At 36.1% G+C, this 13,910-nt stretch overlaps 1 protein-coding gene across 3 annotated transcripts in view; it reads right to left on the bottom strand.

Moving 5' to 3' along the window:
- Window positions 1-400: 400 nt before the first annotated feature.
- caln1 (calneuron 1) overlaps window positions 401-13,910 on the bottom strand; it is an 80,180-nt gene continuing 66,670 nt past the window's right edge. For 2 of the 3 annotated variants that reach the window (XM_027999641.1, XM_027999639.1), the window contains exons 5-6: window positions 8,600-8,756; window positions 402-1,610 (exon numbers count right to left, since the gene is read on the bottom strand). In XM_027999641.1, the coding sequence (XP_027855442.1) occupies window positions 1,483-1,610; window positions 8,600-8,756 (285 nt within the window). In that variant the 3' untranslated portion in view covers window positions 402-1,482. Of the gene's footprint in view, window positions 1,611-8,599; window positions 8,757-13,910 lie in introns of all 3 variants that reach the window. The other variant, XM_027999638.1, reaches the window with a different exon arrangement.

The raw sequence follows: 13,910 nt of genomic DNA, 5'->3' as shown, positions 1-13,910 counted from the left end.
AAACTCAAAAAATTTTGATTTATCTCAGACATTTTTCTAGAAAAAACATAAAAATTCATTAAGGAATTATGAACTTAGAACCAGCTGATATATCTTCCTAAAAAGTTACTTGTAAGTTAGTTTTGTCTTAATTCAGGTTTACTGAGATATTTGCACTAGAAACATGGTGAAATTATTGACTTAGTTTTGGGCATGACTTTAAGACTTTCTTGATTAAAAAGAAACACTGCAAAAACACAAAACCTTACCAAGTATTTTGATTTAGTTTCTAGTGCAAATATCTTATTACACCTGAAATAAGACAAAACAATCTTACAAGAAATTTTGGCAAGAAATGGAGACTTGTTTTAAGTCAACAATTTCTTAATATTGAAAAAACAAATCTAGTTTTAATCCCAGATTATTTCATTTATATTTTTGTTATAAATTGTTTACTCCAAAGAAACTAGTAAATTTTCATCAATATTGAGGAATTATTTGCTTAAAATAAACCTCTGTCTCTAACTAAAAAGTTGCTTGTAAGTCAGTTTGTCTTATTGTAAGTGAACTAAGCTGTTTGTAGTAGAAACTAAATCAAAAATACTTGGTAAAATTTTGTGTTTTTGAAGTGAAAAGAGGATGAAAACTCTGAAAGCCAAAACAAACGATAAATAGAAAGGTGAAATAAATAACTAATTTAACTAGAGTGACATTTTTAAATTAGATGAAGGATGGAATCAAAGACCTCCAGGTTAATTAGTTGTGACAAGATGTAAGTAAATCCAGCTTTATAACAATTCAAATCTCTGATTCTGATTATTTGCTACTTATTCTGAAGAAAACATGTCTAAACAGAATGAATTCGTCTCGATTGAATCAATGATTTACGTGTGTAGATACAAACATTTTGCATCTAATTCAGGTGAAGCCACGGTTTCAGCTCTCTGAAGCATTAGCGGTCGGGTTCTGGTCAGCGTTCGGCGGACCGGCATCCAGCAGGGGGAAATGATCCGCTCTCATTCAGAAACTTCTCTCACCGTTTCCTAACGCCGGCCCACAGAGTCAGCAGTTAATCAGAGAGCTGAAGTACGGCGGCCCAGCAGGAACCAGGCGGCCATGTTGGTGTGCTTCGGTGGCGCTCGTCCCGGCGTAGTTCATCAGCCTCCTGCTGGGCGCCGGGCCCGCCTCCCGTCTGGAGCGGATCTCAACTCCAGCACTCGTTTCTAAATGTTCGGCTTGAATTATTGCATCAGGGAAACAGAGACGACAGTGGATGTGATGTCAGCCCTTAAAGTCCCTGTCGGAGTAAAGGGGGAGGAGTCTCGGGCGCCTCCTCATGCTGGCTTCATGGCGGGTTTGTTTGGGTCAACTGGAGGCGTTGAAATGAAAAACAAAGCGTGTTTTTTTCCTGGTTGACGGCTTGGATTGCTGTGCCTGGTAGTTCTGTCTACAGCGGCACGGCTTCACCCACCAGGCATGCACATGCAGGCTGGCTCCACCCGGCTACTCCATGCCGTTTCTCAGCATCTGATTGGCTGCGATGAGCATGACGCTGATGATGAAGGCCATGGCGAAAGCGCAGATGAGACTCTTCCTCACGCACGTCTGACGGTTCTTCTTCGACGGGTGGACTGGAACGAGAAGAAGACGAAGAGAGAAGACGGTAAAATAAGAGTCCACAAAAACACGCGCTCGTCTGCGTAGAGACGGATTCAATCAAGTTTGTATGGCAACCGGCAACTCAAGTTGCTTCACATTTAATTTGATTTATTTGTTTATTTGACAGGAATAATGCAAACAGACAGAACAAAACAAGTCTGTAAGAGTTTATTCCCAATCCGGTGTTTCTATGCATTAAAGTACACACACTTTCTAAATCAAAATACAGTAAAAACGTTTTCCTGTCTACATGCACTGCAAAAACAGAAAATCTTACCAAGTATTTTTGGTCTAGTTTTGTAGTACAAATATCTTAGTATACCTGAAATAAGGCAAAACTAACTTAAAAGTAACTTTTCAGCGAGTTAAAGGAGCTGGCCACGCCCCCAAACCAACCACTCAAGTAAAAAACTGATGCTCAATTTTACAACTGTACATCTTGGAAAAGCAGAAGAGGAGCCTCCTGTACAACCAACAAGAATGGATCAACCACTTTCTGGATAGAAAGTCAACGACAAAACACTTGTCTTTTCCAGCAGCCATTATACAGCGGCACAACCAGCTGACCAAATGTGCTGGAGCTCCCTCTTCAACAACACAAATGGTCTAGTTTCTAATGTAAACATGTTAGTGCACATGAAATAAGACAAACCAAACACTCAAGTAACTTGAGTGTTTGGTTTCCTTCATTATTATGACTATATGAAATATAATGTTTGCAAAAGAGCAATAAAAATGCAAAAATAACATAAATTATTATTATTATATTATACCATTCATAATGTTTGTGTTATTATTTGATATAGAAATAATGCCAGACTTACTCCTACTAATAATAGTGATAATATTTTTAAAATTGACATGAAAATAAAAACATACAAAATAGTAATAATATCAATGATTATAATACCACTGGTAATGTTTATATGTTATTAAATATATAAATAATGCCGCACTCAGTATTACTAGTAGAACTACTATCACTACTACAGATACTAATATAACTACTGATACATTTAAAATGTTACATTAAAAAAGCATACAACTACGACTATTAATAACACATTTAAAATGGAAATGATTGGAATATATAATAGAAAATAATGTTTTATTATTGCTAAAACATTATTCAAGAAATAAAATATTTGTATTGCTAAAATAATAATAGACTGTAATATATTATTTTAAATGTATTATTATTAATATTATTATTATTTATTATCATTACAAATAATACAGTTGATATTATTGGTAATTTTAATAATCTCATACTTACTACTACTAAGAACATTTTAAAAAGTGATTAAAAAAAAGCGTACTACTACTACTACTACTAATAATAATAATAATAGTACAATAATGATAATAATACATTCAAAATAGAAATTATTGCTACATAGCAATAATAATACACTGAGTAAATAACAATTTATTGGTTGAATACACACTAATGTCTTTCTGAATCTCCATTCATCGTGTTTTCCTCCATGTTTTCCGTTTCTCTCCTCCTCTGGTACCAGCATGTAGTTCAGCTCTTCATCTTCATCTCAGACGACTGAAGTGAAATGATTTCACCCGCCGACAGTAGTCATGCGAGCTGGGCCAGTGACCCGCGGTGACCTCAGCTCTCACTCAGGCTATTTTTACATCTTAATCCAAGACCTGCTGAAGTCATCAAAACGCTTCCTGGCTGCTGAAGATACCAACTTCTGACCAAGAGAGGAACCGGATATTTGAGGCTCGTTAGTCGGCTGGTTTGGCCTGAGTGACATCACTCAACACGTTCACACGACATAAGTAATAATGTGACAGGTTGCTATAAAAGACGGGGATTTTTTTCCTTCTGGATTTGAAACATGAGCAACAGAAAAAGACTTGTAATGCCTCTGCTTCACCAGCAGGTCGTGATAAAGAGCAACATCCACATAAAAAGCCAAAAGAAGAAGGTCCTGAGCATGACTCAGGCAAAATAAGGATTCATGTTTCTGTTGACGGTTCAACAAGCTTTTACTAACCTTTTCAGCTGACATTTGAGATTTTTAGGGACTAAGCGAATATCTGAGATTTCTACAAAATAACTTCATAACAACCTATTTTAAAATTCTGTGCTGGATATCCAACGTAGTGGAGATTGAGCCTTAAAATACTTTCTTAATCTCTCTTTATAATTCCCAGTTATTTTTTTTAACCATTTTCCTACAATTTTACAAAATGTCATTTGTTGTTATACGTTGCATTAATCTTATATTGTATTTATTGTTTAAAATCTGTCAATTATAAACTGTCTTTGTAAATTTTCCAATTAAATCAAGAAATGCTTCATTTTCAGGGATTTTTCTTGCAGATTTTCTGGTTTTTCCTCCATTTTTCTGCATTTTCCATCAGCTCTTACCAACCTGAAGTTACTTAAGTTTGCGTTTGTAACTTGTCAAAAATTGCAAAACGTTTAAGTGGTATAAATATGTTTTCAACACTGTAAACCACCAGCTTTCAAAATGCAAAAGGGTTACCCATATCTGATGTGTATCTTATGATTTCAGCAGTTTTACGTCACTTCTTCTCTTATCACCTCTGTAAAGTGCTTTATGTTACCTTTGACTGCATAAAACAAGCTCTACATAAAAAGTTTCATTGAAGAGACAAAAACTGCGCTCTACAACATAACCGGTAATCTAACTGCATCTAGCAGGAAGCCAAACTGAGCTCAACGTGTTGCTACTGGAATGAACAGATGTTGAGCTGCTGGACATTAACGACGGAGGGAGATTTCTGTTCTGGACATTAGCTCTCAGTCCAATTACCTGGACCTTCTGTTGGCCGGCGGACGTCCTACAAGCAGCCAAAATTAAACGGGACGTGTTAGGCAAAATTCACATTTTGCATGTTTTTGTTTCTACTGCTTCCAAAAACAACCCAAGCATAAAAAAACAGCTTTTGGCAACAAGTTCATGTTTTTTGGTGTCTGGAAAATGAGCCGTTTCAAATATCTCTCAGTTGTTAAGTCTCATTCGATGGGCACTGCACTGTTACCTAGCAACCCCAATGGAACTCTTTTCATCACCTAGCAACCCGACCAGAGTTCCAGCACATTTCAGCTGCACAATGGCTGCTGGAAAAGACAGGTGTTTTGTTGTGGACTTACCATCCAGATACCACTTGTTGCATTGTTGTTGGTTGTGCAGGAGGCTCTACTTCTGCTTTTCAAAGGTGTATGGTTCTAAAATTGCGTGTCAGTTGCAGCCATTTTCACATGTGAGTGTCAACGTTGAGTTGAGGGGCGTGGTCAGCAGCAGCTTATTTGGATTTAAAGTGACAGGAGGCTCTAAAAAAGGCGAAAATCTTTGTATCTAAGAATTATTTTGTTTTGTATAAACCAGGGGTGTCAAACTCATTTTCATGAGTTTTAGTCGGGTAGTAAGTACTTACTTTTACTGGAGTAACTTTTTTGGGAAAAAAGTACTTATAGGAATATTTTTGCTACGCTGTACTTTGAGTAATTTTATTATGAAGTATTTCTACTTTTACTTGAGTAAAATCTCTGGATCTTCTACCCTGTGAATGGAAAACAAACATGTTTTAACCAGAAATCCACCAGACACAGACTCACACCTGCAGTTTCTGTTAAAGTTTCAGAAGTTTTTTTATTGAAAGAAACATTTTCTTCTGCCTGATTTTGTAATTTTTTGCTACTTATATGAATTATTGTCATTTTGGTCCTTAAAATACCAAAATTTCCACTTAACTTTTATATTTTGATACGTCTGATGATGGAATTTTTAAATATTAAATGATTGATAATTTGATCAGTTACTCAGCACTTTTTACCAAATAATTTTTTACAGCTACTCTGTTGTTCTGGTAAAACTAATCAATGAACTCTCATGCAGGTGGTGATTATAGAGACTTTATTGTTCATTTTTCCTCTAAAAATGAAATATAGATGATTATAAATGAAAAGAAAAGACCAGAATTTCACTGGAAACGCTGACACCTTAAATCATGTGTCAAACTCATGGTTCGCGGGCCAAATCCGGCCTGCTGTCCCTCCAGTTTTTCGCACTAATTTAAGTTAAGTGATGCTAACTCCCACCTGCAGGTGGCAGCATTTCTTTACTTTTACACTGCTGCCTCAGCCTCACCTGATGTGAAGCTATAATCTGTGATCAACATGGCAAGTAAAAAAATGTCACATTTGCCGTCATACAAAGTGGAAATATAGATTTTTATTCCAAAAAATCACAAAAAACAATCGCAAAGTCATGGAGAAACTCATCAATGAGAAAAGATGTTCAACATTATTTCATTTTAAGAAATACGTATCAAATATAGACAGCTTTTATTAATATTTTAACAGTTTTGAAAGGGTTTAATCAATGCATTTATGATTTTAATCTGACCCAAATGAAAATGAGTTTGACATCCCTGACCTGCAGCATCATAATGTCTGTTGTGATCTTGATCATCGATTTTTCCTGTTAGAAATGCAGGAACTGGTGACGTGCTGACTCAGCGTTTTTTACCATCATGTTATTAATGAATTAATGCTATAATGGATGTCAGAGAGAAAGTTGCATTTTCCTAATAAGCTTTCAGAGCAAACAATACATCAATCGCAGTGAACACTCACTGAATGACATTTCAGAACTGCAAAATAATTAAGAAAATGTTTTTGGTCAGTTGGTTTCCACCAAAAATGTTTTAAAGTTTGACAACAACATTAGCTTTAGGGTGACTGGTGCAGTTTTTAAAATGATGTTTAAAATCCAAAGCTAAATGTCCGACATGAACATGATTAGCACATGCATAAGATCTAATGTTATCACTTTCCTTAAATTTATTTTCTGTGTAAAAACACTGCGAAACATTTTCGACTAAAAGATGCTAGCTAACTGTTTACATTAGCATACAGCCTTTTTAATCAAACGTCAGCATGACTTTCTAAGTTACATAGAAGAATATTATGCTAATGCTTCAAGGTTTAAAAAGCACAATTTATATTATCTGAAAAACGTTAAGTAATAAGTGAATGGTATTTTTATTCACACACAACAAAGTTTTAATTCAAAGGTTTGTAAGTTACCGAATGTGTTAGCATAAACATTTAGGCTAAAGTGCTAGCACAAATTTCTGGGTCACATCAGAGAAAACCATCCTAGTGTTTCGGCTTTAAGGTTAAATGCTAACGTTTTAGTACAACTTTAATGGCAAAAGAATGTTAGCATGATTTCAGTTCGGAAAAGCCAAAACATAAATAAAGAAATAATTTATTAAAATGTAAGTTCATGATTTAGATTTCCAAAGGTCTGGCTTGGTTTTCAAGCCAATGATCCACTTAGCAGTCCGAAAGACATTTCAGTAAATTATTATTTTTAACAATATAAAAAATATATATAAAACAAATAACCAACTGCTTGTTAAGAAGAATAAGAACAGCACACACTGCCATGAAGAAAAAACATTTTAAAAAGATAAAATTACCACAAAAACAATACAACAGATGAGACTCTTCAATCTAAAGACTGACATCATCTCACCATAGAGTATCTGCTTTTTATTTTTAATGTTTTTTTTAGTGGTACACAGAACTAGACTCATTTCACTATTTTTACTGCAAAAACACAAAATTTAACCAAGTATTTTTAGTCTAGTTTCTAGTGCAAACATCTTAGTACACTATCAATAAGAAAAAACTACCTTAAAAGTTATCTTTCGGATATAGGAATTTGTTTTAAATAAATAATTCCCTATTATTGATGACAAATTATTTGTCCCGCCGACAGATTATTTAACTCATAACATAGTGAAAAAGTATAAGTATAAGTGAAATAATCTGCCAGTTGAAATAGAACTGGGTTGCTAGGTAACGGGCTGGGCGTGGCTGGTGTTGCTAGGTAACGGGCTGGGCGTGGCTGGTGTTGCTAGGTAACGGCGGAACATTCTACCAGTGGAACTAGAAATTATTCATCAAAATTAAAGAATGACTTACTGAAAATAATCTTCTATGTCTTCCTGAAAAGTTACTTTTAAGTTAGTTTTGTCTTATTTCAAGATTGCGAAGTTATTTACACTATAACCAGACAAAAATACTTGGTGAGATTTTGTGTGTTTGCAGTGTTTAACTGAATCTGCAACTACTTTGATAAACTCTATCAGATGTTTCAACTAGTTGAACTCCTGCTTGCATCGACGCTAATGAACACTCAGCAGCGTTTATTTTCACCAATGCCAAGAACTGCTTGTTTCAATTGACTTGGTTTTATTAAGAAAACTATAATTACAACAATATGTATTTTAAAAATACAGATATTTGCAGTAAAATGCTGTTTTTGGGTCTCATTTTACTGTGGATATCGATCGTCCTTGTACCATAAGAAAACAAACGGCTACAGTTCATCCTTTGAGATTAAAAGCTGGCACATCAAAACATATTTCCTGAAATATCTCTTCTTCTGCAGCTAATATTTATAAGTTGTTGTTTTTTTTAAAAACGTATGAAGACCGTGAACAGAAATGACTGTGGAGGCTGAGTCACTGGATCTGAATCGAAAGCTGGCATTTCAAAAAGCTGAATGATAATTAGCTTAGAAGAAACAATGACACTCGCTGTTTTAATGGAGAGAAAAGAGAGAGAGAGAGAGTCCTAGAATACCCTCTGCTGCGCTCACATCCATAAATTTCGGATGGCTGTTGGTGCAGAGAGGAGTCATGCATATTTCATGCGAGCCACAGCTGAACAGCTGACCAACTGACACTCGTCCTCACAAACGCCCCAAATCAATAAATCAGCAGGTGTGCTGGGACTCTGTTGGCTGGAGATGTTGATGAGAAAGCTTAAATCCTTTCTGACAGCCGGGATAAGTTCCTCCCTCTCTCTGCCCACGCGGCGCCCAGCGCCTGTCTGTGACACGTCCATGTGCCTAAAGTGCTTGCGTGTGAAATTAGCCCAGGGACTTTCACTCACCTCCCTCAAACTCCGTCTGACAGTTCCCGGAGTTTTCCTTCAGGCTTTCTTCCTCGTTGATGATGATGTTCTCAATGTCCTTCATGGTCAGGTGATCGCGGAAAGCGTAGAAGAGGATGTGTTTCAGCTCCTCCAGGGTGATCTGCTGCATGTCAAACTGCAACAAGAGCGAGAGAGAGATGAGCAGGAAAGTTAAAAATAAAAGACGAATCCTCTTACATATTTTTTTTTTTAAGTGTTTTTTTTTTTTTTTTGCTGGGCAGCTGGTAGAACGATCAACTGAAGCAGCAACTCAACCAGAGAAACATTTTACAAACATCCTCAGATCAAAACATCCGTTCTCCTGTTCATAGCTCACATGTGAAAACAAAGGACTGACACGATAACACATTTTTCTGGACGATAAATCATCCCAGAAGTTATCGCGATACACGATAATAATGATGTTTTGAGACGATTTTCAAGTAACATGAGAAGAACACATTCTCAAAATTCGACAAACTTCAAACTCTGGAAATGGAAGACAATTTAAACATCCAAAATAAACAAACAAAACAACAAATTAAACTAATTATAAAGTACCTGTAAAAAATAAGAGCTAATTCAGACTGAAGACTTTTATCCTCCAGTTTTTGGTAGAAGGAGAGAAAACAATAAATCATACAAATTATCATGCGATTAACTGATTAATTGATTTATTGCTTATTGTAACACGCCTAAATAAAAATGTCAAATGCATTAGTCATTCCATGTTTTGGCTGAATCTTTGCGCACGCAGGTTCAAATCTCATGATGTGGAAATAACTTAAATAATTTAATAGTTTATCTGGTTGATGAGTATAAAAAGATCCTGTATCTTCTACCTTCTTCCTTTTCAAACTAATTATGTAAAATCCACATCAGCGGGCATTATTATTTATTATTTAACTGTTTTCTTGTTTTTACTTTTTTTGTTTGAAATCAATAAACACCTAGAAACTAAAAGGGTGTTGATCTGATGATCACATGCAAAGTTAATGAAACACTGAAAACAAATCGGTGAGAGATTAGATGGTTTATTAATGTAAAGGTTAGAAAAGCAGTTTCAGATGAGAAAGCTTTTATGGTTTTGTTTTCTGTGGGAAAACTTTTAAAGAGACTAATTTGTCTGGATTCGTATTGTTACACTGCAAAAACACAAAATCCTACCAAGTATTTTATAGTTTCAAGTGCAAAAATATGAGTACACTAAATGTAAGACAAAACTAACCTGAAGTTATTTCAGCAAGATATAGGAGGTTATTTTAAGTCAATAATTCTTTAATGTAGATGAAAAAGTTCTAGTTTGTGTGGCAGATTATTTTACCTAAAACATTTTCCCTAAGTTATAAATGAAATAATCTGCCAGTTCACCTCTGACCCCGATCAACGCACCGGTGTTGCTTGCTGGCAAATTTTTGCAGGAAACATTTTTTCTAGCAAATTTAAATAAATAAAAACAATGCCATATTTATATTTGCACAGGATAAAAATTCAGTTTTATAAATTCAATGTCTTAAAAAACAGTTTGATTCTCATGAGACATAAAAATAATTGAGGTCGCAGCCCTGCGTCTCCAACGCCGAACCATGGATCCGTTCGCGCCGAGCCAGCGGTCATCGATCTGTCCTGCCGGATCGATGGCCTTCAACTTAAAGCTGCATCATATCAACTTCTTCATGTCGTTTCCTGGATGAGGGGTTTGAGTTTGAAGACATTCCTCCGTCCTGCCTGCTGCTAGCATGTGTTTGTTCTAAATGAAAATCAGCGCTTTCTTCTTTGATTTCCAATTTTGACTTCCAATGATTCACTTCCTGCTAAAGAGCGCCCCCTGGTGGTTGAAGAAACATCCACAGAAAAGCCGCACCGGGCTACAAGCCGCATGGTTGAAAGCGTGGGAGAAAAGTAGCGGCTTATAGTCCGAAAATTACGGTAAATGAAACTAGTTACTACCCAACTCTGAGACTAACCATCTTTATCTCCCTGACTTAAGCTTTTTTTAAGTTTATCAGCCACAGTGTAAATTGTTTTTTCTGACTCAGATTTCTAACAGAGCGCTACTGTTTTCCTCCAAATGAAAACATTCTGAAATGAGAAACCATTCCTGATGTAGCTGGAGCGAAGCTGCAGCAGCTGCCGCTCGGTGCTGCAGCAGCCGCCGCTCGGTGCTGCAGCCAGCTCCTCCCTGATTGTGTTTTCTAAACCTTCGCTGCTGCCTGACGCCGATGGCAGGCATCAAGAGACGGCCAAGAGCTTCATCTGCCAGGGCGAACGGAACGAGCACAAGTACTTCAGGGACACATAAAAAAAAATCTGTTTATTTTCTGCCTCCTCAGACTTTCTGAGTCTATATTCACCGCCGATTGACCTTTCAGGAGAGAGTAGCGAAAAGAATAACACACCTCGACCTGAAATGACTCCCACTGCTGCATGACCTTCAGATTCACGCTGACACCTTTGGCTCCTCTTTGTCCCGCCTTCTCCCCTGAAGTTCAGGCTGCAGAGTCATCACAAAGCTAATGGAGGCGTTGGAAAAGGTGGAAATGTCACAACCTGTGAAGACCTGCTGCTGCTGAAAACGAACAGTTGTTTCTTTCTCTTTCTTCTTCTGATTGTTCTGTAGCAGCGTTTCTCAAACGTTTCCAGGCCAAGGATCACTTACCCCCTCTAACAAACACGCAGAGTCCATTTAACTAGCAATAACCTCAGCAAAAACACAACATCTCACTTTATACACTGCAAAAGCACAACATCTCACTTTATACACTGCAAAAACACAACATCTCACTTTATACACTGCAAAAACACAACATCTCACTTTATACACTGCAAAAGCACAACATCTCACTTTATACACTGCAAAAACACAACATCTCACTTTATACACTGCAAAAGCACAACATCTCACTTTATACACTGCAAAAACACAACATCTCACTTTATACACTGCAAAAACACAACATCTCACTTTATACACTGCAAAAGCACAACATCTCACTTTATACACTGCAAAAGCACAACATCTCACTTTATACACTGCAAAAACACAACATCTCACTTTATACACTGCAAAAACACAACATCTCACTTTATACACTGCAAAAGCACAACATCTCACTTTATACACTGCAAAAACACAACATCTCACTTTATACACTGCAAAAACACAACATCTCACTTTATACACTGCAAAAGCACAACATCTCACTTTATACACTGCAAAAACACAACATCTCACTTTATACACTGCAAAAACACAACATCTCACTTTATACACTGCAAAAACACAACATCTCACTTTATACACTGCAAAAGCACAACATCTCACTTCATACACTGCAAAAACACAACATCTCACTTTATACACTGCAAAAACACAACATCTCACTTCATACACTGCAAAAACACAACATCTCACTTTATACACTGCAAAAACACAACATCTCACTTTATACACTGCAAAAGCACAACATCTCACTTCATACACTGCAAAAACACAACATCTCACTTTATACACTGCAAAAACACAACATCTCACTTTATACACTGCAAAAGCACAACATCTCACTTTATACACTGCAAAAACACAACATCTCACTTTATACACTGCAAAAACACAACATCTCACTTTATACACTGCAAAAGCACAACATCTCACTTTATACACTGCAAAAACACAACATCTCACTTTATACACTGCAAAAACACAACATCTCACTTTATACACTGCAAAAGCACAACATCTCACTTCATACACTGCAAAAACACAACATCTCACTTTATACACTGCAAAAACACAACATCTCACTTCATACACTGCAAAAACACAACATCTCACTTTATACACTGCAAAAACACAACATCTCACTTTATACACTGCAAAAGCACAACATCTCACTTCATACACTGCAAAAACACAACATCTCACTTTATACACTGCAAAAGCACAACATCTTACCAAGTATTTTTATTCTAGTCTCTGGTGTAAATATCTTAGTACACTGGAAATAAGACAAACTATCTTAAAAGCAACTTTTTAGCAGGATATGGACACTAGATTTAAGTAAATAATTATTTTATATTGATGAAAATTTTCCAGTTCCACTGGCAGATTATATAATTTATCTGCCAATAGAACAAGTACTTTTTCATTTTTTATTTATTTATTTTTTAGAAAAAGTTGCTTTACAAACGATTAATTGAGTGGAACTGAATACAAATGTGTCACACACCAATTATTAGGATCACATTTTCACTTAATCCTAATAAAACATGTTGACGCTTCGTTTCAAAATGACAAAATGAATCCGATTTAAGGGATTTAAACACTTTTACAAGCCACTAATAGTCTTGCTAAATACTAACTTCCACATTTTTTCTGCAGTGAGATTTCTCACAATCTGTTTAAATCCAGTCGATTTGATCAAACTGAAATGATTCATTTCTGTCTTTAGGCTGAAGGGGGGAGACAGATAATCAAAGGAAGTCACCCTGACGAGAAAGCTCTGTACATTTGTACAGTCATAAATGAGGTTCACACACACACACACACACACACACACACACACACACACACACACACACACACACACACACACACACACACACACACACGAGGTGCCAAGAGCCTGCGTCCATCCATCTGTTGAGTTCAGCCTGTTGCGGTTCGGCCAACAGATAGCGCTGCGCATGCACTGCATTTAAAGCAACAGGGTTTAATATCTTCAGCTTTCAAAATATATCTAAATCCACTGGAAATATAAAAAAGACGAGCAACTACTAATTTGGTCATTTAAGTTAGTTTTTTTTTAAATACATCAACTGGAACAAAACATCTGTGAATCTGGAGGTTTGCTGCGTCTCATTCTTCTTACGGCTCATTCAGTGAAAACCCAAAACAGAAGATATCAAATTTTAAAAAAACAAAACAGTCATAATCCTGTTTGAAATATTGAATGTGCAGTGAAAAAAGATCCTGAGTGCCACTGCAATGACCAGCGAGAAACAAAAGCCTCATGCAATTATAAAATATTCATGGTTAAATTATTTGGAGAAGTTAAACACTTTGGCTGTTTTAATGCTGACTGGTTTCCTTCTGCACACTGAAAAAAATATTCCTAAAAAGAATTACTCACATTTGTTACGGCTAACTTTAAGCTTCAATTCAGAATGACATTTTGAGCAAAACTAATAAAATTACCCGTAACAACTTAGAGTATTTGTTGATCCAAAGAAACATTTTCAGTGCATATGCTGGAATAATAAAAACATCTAAAAGTCAAATCATTTCCAG

Source organism: Xiphophorus couchianus, chromosome 18, assembly GCF_001444195.1.
Source record: "Xiphophorus couchianus chromosome 18, X_couchianus-1.0, whole genome shotgun sequence".
Classification (NCBI taxonomy): Eukaryota; Metazoa; Chordata; class Actinopteri; order Cyprinodontiformes; family Poeciliidae; genus Xiphophorus; species Xiphophorus couchianus.
Note: the sequence above shows the minus strand (reverse complement) of the source record. Positions and strands in the feature narration are given on the sequence as shown.